Source organism: Phragmites australis, chromosome 21 (assembly GCF_958298935.1).
Source record: "Phragmites australis chromosome 21, lpPhrAust1.1, whole genome shotgun sequence".
NCBI lineage: Eukaryota > Viridiplantae > Streptophyta > Magnoliopsida > Poales > Poaceae > Phragmites > Phragmites australis.
In genome coordinates this window covers 1352090-1366519 of record NC_084941.1, presented here as the reverse complement: position 1 = coordinate 1366519, position 14430 = coordinate 1352090, and the positions used below count along the sequence as shown (strand labels likewise).

Below are 14430 nucleotides of genomic sequence, written 5' to 3'. Positions count from 1 at the left end.
AAGTTCAAAAATTTAAGAAGAGTCTTCAGACATTGCAGAAAAATCTTTCAAGTCTTGCCGCTTCTATTTCCACACCAAAGCCATCATTTTATTGTTGGATACTTTAGAAGATTTTCAGGATCTTTCTCTGCAAGAATGGAATTTTAGAGATATTTTGCATCATCATCTTGCTCATTTCCTTGTTCAACAGAAGATTTATTGGAAACAACACGACAACCTGAATTTGATTAAGTTTGGTGATGAATGCACTCAATTCTTTCATGCAAATGCCACAATTAAACATATGAAAAATTCTATTATGTCTTTGGCAGATGCTGCGGGTAACATTTATACCTCACATGAAGAGAAGGCTAAAATGTTATGGGAAGCTTACAGGGATCATTTGGGTTGTTCAGATTTTTCTAATATGTACTTTGATTTATCTAGTCTGCTCTACCCTGCAAATGATCTTGAATGGCTGGAGCTTCCCTTCTCTAAGGAGGAGATTGACAAGATAATTGATGTTCTTCCAACAAATAAGTCTCCTGGTCCGGATGATTTTAATGGAGAATTTTTAAAGAAGTGTTGTCCTATCATTGCGCAAGATTTTTTCTAGGAGAGAAGCATAAATGTTCAAAGCATCAATGGTTCTTTTATTACCCTAGTGCCGGAGAAAGATAATCCAAGTCTTGTGGGGGATTTTCAACCTATCTCTTTGCTTAATTCTTCCATTAAGCTAATTACAAAAATCTTGGCTGATAGATTGCAAAAGGTTAGTACTTCAATTATTCACAAGAATCAATATGGATTCATCAAGAAGAGATTAATTCAAGATTGTTTGGCATGGTCTTTTAAATATCTTCATATTTATCACTCTTCCAAAAAAGAGATTATTATCCTTAAATTAGATTTTTGAAAGGCTTTTGACAAGGTGGAGCACCAGGCTATCTTGGATATACTCTTACACAAGGGCTTTGGTCATCGTTGGATCTCCTGTATTTCAGATATACTTTGCTCTAGCACTTCTACAGTTCTCTTGAATGGGATTCCTAGAAAGGTGTTTCATTGCAAAAGAGGTGTGAGGCAAGGAGACCCTTTTTCCCCTCTCATTTTTGTCTTGGCTGCGGATCTTCTTCAGAGCATTCTAAATAGAGCCAAAGATCTGGGATTTATTCATCTCCCTATCCAAACCAGTGTTGATCAAGACTTTCCTATAATACAATATACAGATGATACTCTTTTTGTTCTTCAAGCTTGCTCCAGACAACTCATTGTGCTTAAAACTTTGCTTAATACTTTTGCTAACTCAACGGGTCTAAGGGTCAATTATTCAAAATCAGTTATAGTTCCAATTAATGTCTCCGATGAGAAAATGTAAATTCTAGCTAGGACTTCCAATTGTCAAAAAGTGGCTCTTTCTTTCACTTATTTGGGTTTACCTTTGGGTCTCACAAATCCCCATTTAGGAGATTTCCTTCCTCTTATTAGTAGGGCTGAGAGAAGACTAATTTGTACTTCCTACTTTTTTTTTCCCAAGCTGGTCGTCTTAGATGGTTAATATTGTTTTATCTTCTTTGCCCATCTTCTATATGTGCACTCTTAAGCTCCCTGCGGCGGTGATAAAGCAAATTGATAATTACAGAAAGCATTGTTTATAGAGAGGGTCAGACATGAATAGTAAGAAGCCAGTGCTAGCTTCATGGAAAATGGTCTGCAGATCAAAACAGGAGGGTGGCCATGGTATCATAAAGCTGAGAACTCATAACGATGCTCTTCTTCTTAAGAACCTTCATAAATTTTTTAACAATAAAGATTTGCCATGGGTCCATTTAGTCTAGGATAACTACTACAAAACAGGTACCTTGCATTCTTCTCCTAGAAGAGGATCATTTTGGTAGAGAGATACAATGAAGCTTCTTGATACTTAAAAAGGTATTGCTTCTCCGATTGTCGAAAACGGAACTTCAATTCTTCTTTGGATAGATATATGGAGTGATTTTGTTCCTTTCCAGACTTTCCCAGAGCTGTTCACGTTTGCCAAAGATGATAGAATCACGCTCCATGAGGTTTCCCAATCGAGTAATCTTTATGAGACATTTCACCTTCCTTATCTGTCCAAGCTTATCAGCAATTTCAAATGCTTGAAGATAATCTTTCACGGTTAAATTTAGATAATCAAAATGATTCATGGACTTATATTTGGAGAAGTGTTGCCTTCTCTGCTAGCAAAGTTTATAAATTTCTTATGGGTCATAGGCCTATTCATCCTATCTTCAAATGGAATTGGATAACTTGTTGTCAAATGAAACATAAAATTTTCTTTTGGTTATTTTTGAAAGATAGGTTCAATACCAGGGAACTTCTTCGTCGTAAAAACATAAGTCTCTCCTCCTACACTTAAGATCTTTGTCTTTGGCAGCTCAAGGAAAGTGGATTCCATCTTTTCCTTTTCTGCAATTTTGCACGGAACTACTGGATGTTGCTTAGTCTCAGTTTTAATCCCAATGACTTGCTACCCCTTTTACTATGAAAATTATTACAATCATATGCTAGAGCATCTTGGGGGAGGGTAAGAAATGTCTAGATTTTTAATGATTCGCCTCCATCTGCTCAAGCTGTTTGGAGCTTCTTTAAGAAAGAGTTCGCTCGTATTAACAGAGCCAAACATTTAAGAACAAATGATATGTATCAATAGCTTGTTTCTTTAGAATAACTTTATTAGAGCTCTTTTTATTTTTGGTCTTTTGTAATTTGACTTTGCACTCCTTTTTTAATTTTAATTTTAATATATAACTAATATGGGACGATCGTACTGTTTCAAAAAAACAGAAACCTATTTTTATAATATTAATAAAAAATTAAATATATTTCAAAAAAATCAGAGCCACTGATTCAGATTTAAGTTCCCACAAGATGCTGGCCCTTGAACCGCATCAAAGTGATGCTATGCACCCTTTTAATTTTTTGACGTGTTTCCACACACCGAGAAAAGACTTTGTTTTTAACTGGAGAACAGATAGATGGATTAAATATGAAAGGAGACGAATTCAAACGATACACAAGCACACAGCGTTACAATGTACAAGGAGAATCAGTCTTGATTTCAGAGTTCAAAGTTTACAATTGTAATCCAAAGGAACGAACACACATGCACAAATACTTTCAACTAATAAGCAATTCAGTCATTGTGTGCCTTCTGTACGACTCTTCGTCTTCCTGTGACAACCAGCAAACAAGCAATTGTTATCAACGGCAGTGCACAAGCAAACAACAAAATAAAAGTCATGTCAAAGATGGTTCCCGATAATATGTCTGTAATTGACTAAGATACCTTCGAAATCAAAGATTAAACATGAATCGAAATACGCGATGTAGACAGGTTCAGACCCGCAGTTAGAGTAATACTTTACGTCACGTATAGATAGATGTATATGTATTCTTTTGAGTAAAACAATGTGTTTATACCTATTACAGGGAGTGGATCAAATCTAAGCTAAACTAAGGATGATATCGTCGAGTATCTCCTATGGTCTTGATGTTCACATCGAGTTGCATATGCGTGAGTTTTCTCTTTGTCCCCACTGGGGGTTTTGGTTCCCGCTTTATATAGGGTTCATATGCCATCTCCTATCTAAGCGTAGTCAATAGTGAGTCTTTATCTTGTCTACCAAGACAATACAGATGAATCCGACTTAGATACCAGTCGTTCTCGAGTTGGATAATCAATTGAGACCTTCTGATTATACGTCTTCTAGATTTTCGGGTGTACCAGGTACCACCGATTCGATTTTGTAGTATCTGGAGTTGTTAAACATGCACACGATATACCTTATAATTATATATTCGATAGTAACCCTCTAACTCTGCTCAGGAGGAAAAGTTTCCATAACTACCCACTCGAGTACTATCAAGTCTAAGCCTAATCGAGTAAGGTAGATCATGCTTGCAATCGAAAGAATCGAGAAAAACGGATCATGTTCGGGGTATCGAATGGAAACGCAATTGGGTTGAGCGTCCTGCTGTTAACCGCACTCGAGACTCGAAAGGAGGATTAAAAGACTCGACTGATGAACACATGACTTCGAGTAGAGTTAAAAAACCTTCAAAATTTGAAACGTTGGATATAAGCGCATTTAATCTATTTAGATGGGCGTGTAGAGATTCGCACGACACCACCATCCCACCTTTCACGCCGATCGAGACACCATAGAGATGGGAGTGGTTACTAAAAAGGTGATAAATTTTAAGCTATTTATCTGCACAAACCTAGACTGTAGCAATTCTTACTCGCTCTTGCCGCCAACCTTCTTGTTCAAGCCTTCAACTTTCTTCGCCCAAACGCATGCTGCCACAAAGGAAACCTAGATCCATGGATCCCGGTTCCCTTGCAATGACCACTGCTCCTACATCACTAGAGAAGAAGTCCGACGCAAAGACCGCCAACACCTCACCCAAGCAGTTGGACGAGATGAGGCTCCTAACTGAAGCATGGACGATTTCATCGATGTAAGAATCAAGGGTAAAGGAGCTCGAAGCTGAAGGAATAGTTCCTCCTCACGTGCTAGCAAATTGGAGGTCGACGTCGGGTGAGGAACTCCCTTCTATTAGTTTGACCACAAGATTGTGGTTTTTGAATCATTTTTTCGCTGCAGATTCAATGTTCCCCTTCTAAGTTCTTCCTTTTCATACTCAACTTCTATCAAATTGAGCTCCACTATTTGAATCCAAACTCAATCACAATGTTGAGTGTTTTTGTCCATTTGTGTGAAGCTTTCCTCGACATCAAGCCAAGTCTGAATCTTTTTCAGTACTTTTATCATCTGAAGAGGAACAATGAGAACAAGTGTGTTGAAGGTTGTGGTTTTCAACTACGGATTGGAGTGAACAATTCATATATCTCGATCGTGTTGGCCTCCTCCTGCAAGAATGATTGAAAAAATCACTGGTTTTATGTCTCCAACCTTGATCCAGTCCATTTCCCTTTAGTGTATAAGGGCCTCCTCCTCCAGTCAAGTCCGTCCTGATCAAAGAAGCACCGTGAATCTAACCATACCGCTTACTACGTCACGAAGATTGGTGACCTTAGATGAAGTGGCATAACCAAATGGCATGTGGCCAAATGCTTCACTAGCTGGAGATCAATTTGCTTAGGAGTATTCTGGAGACGAGGATAGCTCCAAAGACGTGGTCGTAGGTGAGGTTTATATAGCAACTTGCCGCTTTTGTTATTGCAATCAAGTTCTTTCGAGTGACTTTTCCTTTTTATAGCTTTGTCTTCTCCAGATATTACTACTCGATTGAGCAAACTCTTCTCTAAAGAAGCAAAAGAATGCTCTGTACAGCCTTACTCCCTCGCGAATCCTCAACCAGAGGTGGGGATTTCTCTAAGAAGAGAACAATGCTGATTATTACTCATTCAACCTGATTCGACTTTTTGATTCCAGGTCCTAGTCTTTCATCAAGGGCACATCCTTACAACTAAGATTCTTGACCTTGACGACACTTCCTCTCCTAGCACCAATGACAAGGGGAAAATGCCAGTTGATTGAGGGGCCGAAGGATCTCTTTGATCCAAGAGATCGTCTCTGCTATATGATCAAGTGTCAAGCGCTCGCGGAAAAGAAACCAACTGGTACTAACATCGAGTTGTTAGGTTAATTATCGAGTACTTACACATTGACACTTGGTTTGTATGGGTGGCCTTTCTACAGGAGACAGTCGGAGCCACTCCTCGATCGCCTCCTCGAGTAAACGACACGTTCGATGACTCGATAAGAAAGGTAACCTATATCAAGTTGCCCTCCTCACACCAGTCATTCTTCTGAGCATTAGCTTGGTGAGTCTAGAATGATGATAAATCATTGTGGGTTGGTTTCTTACAGGCAACAATGACCTTAGCTTCATCAGATATCCTGATCATCCTTCCAGCAGAACCAAACCCCACCGTTGGTATGATGAGGAAGAGAATAAATATGAGACAGAAGTCGAATGTCACTGCGCTTATCCCGACAAACAAAAGGTTAGATTTGAATATTTGTTTTGACTTGCGACTTCCCTTCCCATTCGTGATTCTGTTTACTGCAGTTTGCCAGGTATGGAGAAGCAAAAAAGAACAGACAACAAGTGGTTCTCTAGTTACCAAAATTACATCTCCCCCGTCTCCTCGAATGGAGCAAACTTTAGCATATGCTCTTGGACCCAGCCTGAGACTCGATGCACCCAAGGCTCCTACAAGCACACCGGCGTTGATCCATGGGCGGCAATGAAATCTCACCTCAAGGTTATTTGCACGCAAGCAACAGCTACAAGACCTAGCTTATGGCCATTGACCCCACGAGCTACGAGAAAACTCTCAAGGAAAAGGAAGGCGAGCTAGCCACTCAACAAAAAAAGATTGAAGGTCAATTTTACCCATAGATCACTAGTATGTGATTCAAACAACAAGCAACTAATGATAATTGACTTTGCTTGCCTTCTCAGATCTTGAATCTTCTTTAGAAAACAAGATAACCCTCCTTGATGATGCGATGAAAGGCATTGATGGAAAGGATAAATACCTTGCAAGACTCAAAGAAACTTCGACAAAAGCGAAAGTTGATCAGGATACCATGGTCGAAGCTTTGTAGAAAGCAAAAACTGATCGAGACACTGCAACTAATGCTTTAAAGAAAGCAGAAGTTGATCAAGACGCTGCGACTTCAGCGCTTGAAGAACTAAGGGAACAGACCCTCGACCGTATGAATCAGTTGGCCTCCATCAGCGCCAAGACGATGTTTGATCTCCTTAAGAGCTACGACCCCAATCTTAACACCTCGGTAGTGACGGAGGGATTCAGAAGCTCAGAAGAGTAGGCAACAGAAATTTGAAACACTAATACCTGCTTTCGTTGAGTCCTTGGGCTTAGCCTGTCTAATGACGAAAGCGAGGGTAATCCTTCCAATCAAGCTTGACTCAAAATATTTAAATCTTCATAAGTAATTAGAGGATGACTGTAAAAATTATTATTATTTTGCTTATCCAATATACTTGTCGCTATTCCCTTATCGATGAATAAGCAGATGCAAAACTAATTAGCACAAGCCCATCCTCAAGACGTGTCGATTAGTTGTCCATTTATGCATGTAAACTCAACTTAGACAGATGATTAAATATGTTGGCCTTTGAGTAACTACTTGAAGCAACCATAATAATAAGGGGAAATTATGAAAATACCATCACAAAAGAGCGCTTGTTGCTAAATACCATCACAAACGCGAAACTCTGCAAAATACCATCGTCAGCGTTAAAACACCATGAACAATACTCAACAACTCTAATTTCAAAATAGTGGTATTCTGTTACTCCAAAAAACTTAGAACTTTTTGTACATGTTCCATAATCCATGTACAACCTATTTTAATTGGATTCACACAAAAATCCTATATATAATTTAAACTAAAATTCTAAAAAAGACTACTTTTATAACTTCTAACAATTATTAGAACCTTAAATAAAATCCAAAAAATCTGAAAAAATTCACTAATATTCTTATTATGTGATGGAATAATTTCAAGAACCCTGTTACCTGTTAGGCACGAGATGTCTGATAATCTTTTGTATTGTTACGCCTTATTAGGTGTAATTGCGCATCATCAACCCAACACATGCCTGATGTCTGATAATCTTTTGTGTTGTTACGCCTTATTAGGTGTAATTGCCCATCATCAACCCAACACATGCCTCTACTGGATCTATCCAAAGCAGTTGACGCAAAATTAGATAATTTTTTTGCAAAGAATATATCCTTCCTGAATAAATATGGTATTGCTATATAGCCCCGTAACTCTCTGGTCGAGGAAGAAAACATACTCGATCGGAGAGTAAGAAAGAACATATATGGTATTGCTATGTAGCCTCAACTCTTTGGTCGAGAAGAAAAACATACTCAATCGGCGAGTAAAAACGAACATACCTGTACCACCTAAAGTACATGGTGTAGCCTTCGACTTTTCACTCGATGATTGGATTTCTAAAATAAACTCTCACTTCAGGTTGATTAGAAACACTTGAGCACTGAGACACAAAATTAGCTCACGGTGTATCCCTATTAATAGTGCAGCGTACCTATACTCAAAACTCGTTTGAACCAATTTAAACCTTTGAATACCTTAAAATACCGCTTCTTTATTTCAAACCTTGAGGGTTGTCAACTTCTATATCGTATTCACTCCATCTCTTCTTGATTATTCATGTGACTGATGTGAATCACTCATAACTTCCTATGATCTCGCATGGTATTAACGTAAACACTTTACTTGCTCTTCACCACCGGCTTGATCCTTCAACGCCAAATCATTTGCTTCCACTTCACCGTCTTTCCATAGAAAACCATTTTGTATACGATATCTTCAATAAATTCATTTTATCATATATGGAGTCCAATCTTGTTCTTCATTCTTAGTATATTGGATTTCAATTCAACTTATGTCTTCTTATGTATTCTAACCCCAATTCACTTTTAAGCATAAAGTACACGGATTAGTCTATAAAACTCTATTGATAATAGCATACCTTTAGCTACTTGATCTACACAAATAACTTAGCATTCACGCTTATCGCCAATCTTATATGAGATTTTCTTTTTTCTTATAAGCATCACTAATAGCTCATTCATCTTAATACATATGTCTCCTCCATGCATCACCTATGAAACAACTTACTAACAAACTCAATAATATTGTTAGCCCATATATATTATCATTAATTATCAAAACCACACATCAGGGTTAGATGCACTTTCAATTCCCATGCTAATTTGGTGATACGCTAAATAGGCATCTAGAAAATACAGCAACTCACAACCTTCCGTAGAATCAAAAATCTGGTCAATGCGAGTAGGAGGAAAAGAATCATTCGAGCAAGCTTTGTTGAGGTCGATAAAGTTGACACGCATTCTCCGTCTGTCATTGGGTTTCTACACGAGGATGGGATTCGCGAGCCATGTGAGATGACGAACCTCTTGAATGAAGCCCATCTTTAGGAGTTTGTTGAGGTCGAGCTCCACCCGCTGCTCGAATAACAATAGTATAGATCTATAACCACTCATTGGGATTGAGCTCCCGTCGTATTTTTGATCGGACTCGCTTCAAACTTCTCAGGCCACCGTATCGACCAGAGCTCAAGAACGAAGGCTTCACAACCCCCATCAAACTCGTCAGGAGGCGGAGGAGGATTGTCATGCATGTTCCTTCGAACAGGGGAGTCACGACGATCGTCTCATCCTGGGGATCTGCGCTCATTATAGCGTTAGTCGTCTTCGTGGTGTTCCTCATGACGTTTGTCTATCACTCTCCGTAGATCGTGCCAATCGTGAGGGATGTGGTTTCTCAGGTTTTCCCAATTTCTGTGCCTATAAATAGGGTAGTTGCAATCCGGCCCATAGGACTACGCTCGACCTCAATCACCCGAGCTTCCCATCTGTGATCTACCGACCCAAGAGTGTTCGCTTCCGTGGCTCCTCGAACCGGCTCCTTCTCAACTTGGGTGCCTAGAACCGCCATGATTGTTTACTCGAGCAGCCTAGATCTGAGCCGCATAGAGTAAAGTCTTCACTTGATTGAGCATCGAGGTTAAAGGATTTGTTGAATCCAACTCGAGGAAGGATCTTAGAATCAGATGAGCACCCTGTACGTTAGCCTCTAGGGTGCTAAAGACACCACTACTGAGGTTTGTCTGCGACCGAGTCGATGAAGTTTGTGATGGTTGTCCTGAGAGTGTCCGTTCCTTGATCTCAGGACCGGTGCTGGTTGAGTACCTACTAGAAGTAGTCGTTTAAGACCAGAGGACACCTGACCTCCAGCAGTCCGTCGATGACCAGTAGTATTAGGAGCGAATTGGGCTCTAACCACAAACGTTCCTGGCGGTATATCTCTGGCGATGCCAGAACCGTGGGTGACAGCTGTTGTTGCAGGATCCATAGGAATCCCAACGTCATTGTCCTCTGTGGTGTTTTGATATATCGCCATCGGGTCGTCGGGTGTAGCTTCAACTCCTTGAGCCATGAACACAAATCGATCTGTTTTGTTGCTTTGACTGTTGACCGAGTTGTCGTTGCCGCTATCCTGATCCTCGTCCTCACTACCAGTGTCTATGCACCGGAGAACGTTAGACTCATTGAGATCCTAGTCGAGATGCCTCACCTCATGGTATGCGTCCAATGGGCTGGACTAGAGAATACCAATGCGGATCAGTCCACCTTGATCGTCCTAGTAGAAGACCATAGTTCCGAAGAGGATCTCAGATCTGGCAGGAGACGATGAGTAGATGGCTTCCACCGACTTTAAGTGGCCGTAGAAACCGTCGTCAGAGAAACCAGTGCAGATGTGAACTCAAGACATGATCAATCCCGTAAAGCAGAAGAAGGCCCCTACCTGGCGCGCCAACTGTCGAAGATTAGTTCCTGACAATATGTTTGTAATTGATTGGGGTACCTTTGAGATTAGAGATTGAACACGAATTGAGATACACGATGTAGACAAGTACGAGCTTCTGATTGGAGTAATACCCTACATCATGTATGGATGGTGATGTATATGTATTCTCTCGAATACAAGCAATGTATCTATATCTATTACAGGGAGTATATCGGATCTAAGCTAAATTAAGGATGATATCGTCAAGTGTCTCATATGGTCTTGGTGCTTGCCTCGAGTTGCAGATGCGTGAGTCCCCCCCCCCCCCTCATTGGAGGTCTAGGTTCCCACTTTAGATAAAGTTTATATGCCGCCTCCTATCTAGTCGTAGTCAATAGTAAGTCCTTCATCTTATCTAAAAAACAATGCAGATGAATCCAACTTAGATACCATTCGTTCTCGAGTTAGGTAACCAATCGAGACCTTACTAAGTATACGTTTTCTACATTTTCGGGTGTACCAGGTACTGCAAATTCGGTTCCGTGGTATCCGGAGTTGTTAAACATGCACACGGCATACCCTGTCCATATACAGTATACTTCCTATGCGTACATACTTCGTAACTAGATATTCGATAAGTCATACATATTTGAGGAAAGTGTGGTGATCTGTAGAATGACTTGACTCTTTGAGCAAGTCTGAGCAGATTTATTATTAGATATGATGTGGAAATACACGTCGGATGCTAAGAGGTTTCTGCTTACCTTCAATTAACCTGTCATCAGCTTGTACTGCCCAGGTCAAAGTCCATAGTGTAGTCATACTCAATAGTAGGTATGACAGAGGCTATAAATTTCAAAAATATGAAAAGGTACCTATTCAGAAGAGGAGGCAGAAGTTAGAAACTGATAAAAAAAAGAAGGGTGATGTATGCCCCAGCAAATGGTATCAACATAGAGAATTTACTTGTCAACTTCTGGTTGAACTCCTCGAGACATTAGAACATCAACAATCTTTTTCATCACAGCTGCATGTTTGCATGGATGCACTGAAGCATGCTTTCCTGCCAATAAGTGAGGATGGTCTTCAATAGTCACCTGTGTCAATACAATGTGGTATTTTAGCACCTTGGCAACCAGTTGTGCGATCAAATAGAAGACAACTTCATTGTTTCACTGGTGTAAATAAAAGGGACCTACTTCTGACTCTAAATAATCATCTTGCATGACATGATGGGGACAGCTTAAAGCCTTAAAATGCATGAACCAATACCGCGAAAATACACTTCTGAATTTTGACTCTGAAAGGATAAAAAGAAATTCGAACTCCAGGGTATTATGATGAAAGAACCTATTTTGTAAGGACATTACCAATGCCACAAGTTGCAAAATGAAACGTTGAACTATATTTGTCTCTCAGAAAAAGATAAAGCTGTATACCCTGTGACAGAATTGTTTCATTTTTTCTGATCATATAGGCTCGAGTCTCAACACAAAATATAAGAATTAATTCTAGCAATATTAAGCATGTTGACTATAGATATGGTAGAAATTAGCTTCTCTGCGCATTCCATTTGGTATATTAGAGAATCAGAGGGCATAAAAGGAAATAGTTAAAATTTACCGTTTTTCGTGCATGGTCTTGGCTGATATCTTCAAACACAAGCTCAGGCTTTAGTGGCATTCTTGACTACAATGGCAAAATTAAACGAATCAAGTCGAGCTGCAACAAGTAAGACCACAGTAACTACATGCAAGAAGCACTAGTTATGTACAAAATTTACCTCGTCATATCCAGTCAGCCAGACACGTGGAGTTTGGTAGTATTTGTCATACCTGAGATAGGATAATTAGTTACATGCTTTCCAATTAAAGCGTGGGACACAAGAAGTCAACAGTGCTTTTGACACAGCAAATAGAAATAATTGGATCATCTAATCTTCGATAATCAAGAGTTGCAAACCTTAAAGGCAGCAGCCATTGACTACTTAGAAACTTGTTGGTTGCAAATGTTTTGTAAATCATATGTGGATCATGCCAAGTTGCCAACTATAACTCACTGTGCACCAAGCGTGCAGTTTGTCTAAATTTAAGTGATAAGAGGCATAACTATTTGAAATATAAAACGTGGTTGATACAAAACAGAAAGAGCATCATGCTTTGAGATGTCCACCACACGCATGTCTATACACATGTAACCAATATGCAAACTTTAGATAACTGTGAAACTATACACAATACACCAATCAGATAACTAGTATAGTAGTACTGACCTACTGGAAAAAAAATTAACCAAACACTGTAGGCAAGATAAAAAGAGCTTACGTTATGCTAACATCATATGTTCTAGTATGAAGGATGTTGTCATCATCGGGCTCTTCTGCGACAAAGTATGATGGCTCAGCAGCAGCCTGCAATAAGAACAGAAAGGCAAAGCTGGAATCGGTAACTTTGTCAGCTTTGCTCAGCCATGTCAAAGATAGAGAATTGTGCTTTTCCTACCAAATAATCCTGTGTGTCTTCGTAGGTGTCCATGTCAGGTATATCCTCCTCCTCTTCCTCCTTCTTACTGCCATCAAAGTATAAGGGGATAGACTTTATCCCTTCAGATTTCCCTATATCCAACTTATCCATAGAGGGTATGCCTTCCTCCTCTTCTGGATTTGATGCTAAACATTATCGATCAACAAAAAAAACAGTTTAGATCATACAACCCAGGCAGTATGAAACCACACAGCACTGAGAGACAGACCTTGCAACCCATGTGTTGCGAGCCAACCCTCACCGTCCTCATCATCATCTAGAACCACCTCAGCTCCTGCTGCATCATACTCTTCCTCGACCGAGATGGCACGTCTTGGGCAAGGCACTGACAGCAAAACAAAATCTAGCTGTCAGAACTCAAGAATTCCCTCTTCGGCCACACCACTTATAACCGTTTGAACCTCAAGTTTATGTTTCGATACTCCAGGAATATACCAAAATCAACATGTTTATTCCCCATAACTACTATGATCATCCAATACATGGGAATTGGGGAAAGAAACCTATCAATTCTACCTACCAACGCAGCATTATCAAATTTTAATTGGTGTAGACAAGAAAATACATAGGAGCCAAATCTTGACTCAATTAAGCAGGAACGTACCGTTCCTGGTGACGAGGAACTGCTTATCGGCGGGAAGATACGGCTCCCTCTTGCTTGGATCGCCCGCTTCCCTGCAAACGTACGTACCACCAGATCAATCAACCAACCAACCAACCACCACCCGAAACCCCCGACCGAACCAAAGCAGCGTTAGTGAATGGAGAGCGAGAGGGGCGGCGGCGTACCAGGACCAGGTGGGGCACTTGGCGACGAGGTTGTCGCCGGCGAGGATGAACTCGGGCACGGAGAGGACGCCCGTCTTGAGGAACGACGAGCCGGTGCGCGGGCCCGTGACCCGCGCCACCGTGCCCTTGTAGAGCTCGTACACCTTCTGCTTCACCTGCATCTTCCCCCTCCCCACGCAGCTCGGCTCGCGAACCACCGTTTGCTTTCTTCCCGGCGGAGAGAGCTCGTCGCTTGCCCTGAGCTGACGGCACCCAAGAGGCTACGCCCTGCGCTACGCCACCGGAGCTGGAACACGCATCGGACTCCGCTTGGCTGGGCCGGGGCAGGCTGGATACGGGCCCGGCCCAGTGACCCTAGTGTTTCTCTCGGTCTCGCCCTCTGTTTATTTTTTATTATGATTTTTTTAATTTTAAAATCAAAATTTAAAATAAATTGGCTGATTCTACTATCTAGATTTCACAATATGAAAGCATATTATGCCATAATCCATAATCTCGGGAAAATCTGCTTGTGAATTTTGAGTTATAACACATATTTACCCACCATTATCATTACAAATATAATATTTTGCTTTTCTCTCTCACTTGGTTCACTTGGTTCTCTCTCATTGTCGATGCTTCCTGAGCCATCGCACAACGCAGCTCGTGGGGCGGCTGGCTGGCGTTGGTGCTAGTTCTTGTGCTTGCAGGGGTTATCGGTGTCGGAACCAGGGTTAGGGTTAGCGATG

The 14430-nt window shown here is 40.6% G+C and overlaps 1 protein-coding gene across 2 annotated transcripts; it reads right to left on the bottom strand.

The window, feature by feature from the left end:
- Nucleotides 1-3000: 3000 nt before the first annotated feature.
- On the bottom strand, nt 3001-13959 carry LOC133903901 (autophagy-related protein 3-like). 2 transcript variants are annotated; one of them, XM_062345380.1, is made up of 10 exons: nt 13703-13959; nt 13518-13588; nt 13122-13238; nt 12872-13038; nt 12695-12780; nt 12154-12205; nt 11994-12059; nt 11337-11467; nt 11135-11245; nt 3001-3195 (listed from the first exon to the last, which is right to left on the bottom strand). In XM_062345380.1, the coding sequence occupies exons 1-9, from the start codon at nt 13861-13863 to the stop codon at nt 11152-11154; spliced, it is 945 nt and encodes a 314-aa protein (XP_062201364.1). In that variant the 5' UTR covers nt 13864-13959; the 3' UTR covers nt 3001-3195; nt 11135-11151. The 2 variants fall into 2 exon arrangements, with proteins under 2 accessions (XP_062201364.1, XP_062201365.1); XM_062345381.1 differs by lacking the exon at nt 3001-3195 and adding an exon at nt 10761-10785.
- Between the last annotated feature and the right edge of the window lie 471 nt (nt 13960-14430).

Bases quoted from the DNA above. Each gene is read 5' to 3' on its own strand.
- LOC133903901 (XM_062345380.1), bottom strand. From the start codon at position 13,863: ATGCAGGTGAAGCAGAAGGTGTACGAGCTCTACAAGGGCACGGTGGCG. The intron at 13,589-13,702 runs GTACGCCGCCGC...GTACGTTTGCAG, and splicing joins AAGTGCCCCACCTGGTCCTG to GGAAGCGGGCGATCCAAGCA. The intron at 13,039-13,121 runs GTCTGTCTCTCA...GATAATGTTTAG, and splicing joins CGCAACACATGGGTTGCAAG to CATCAAATCCAGAAGAGGAG.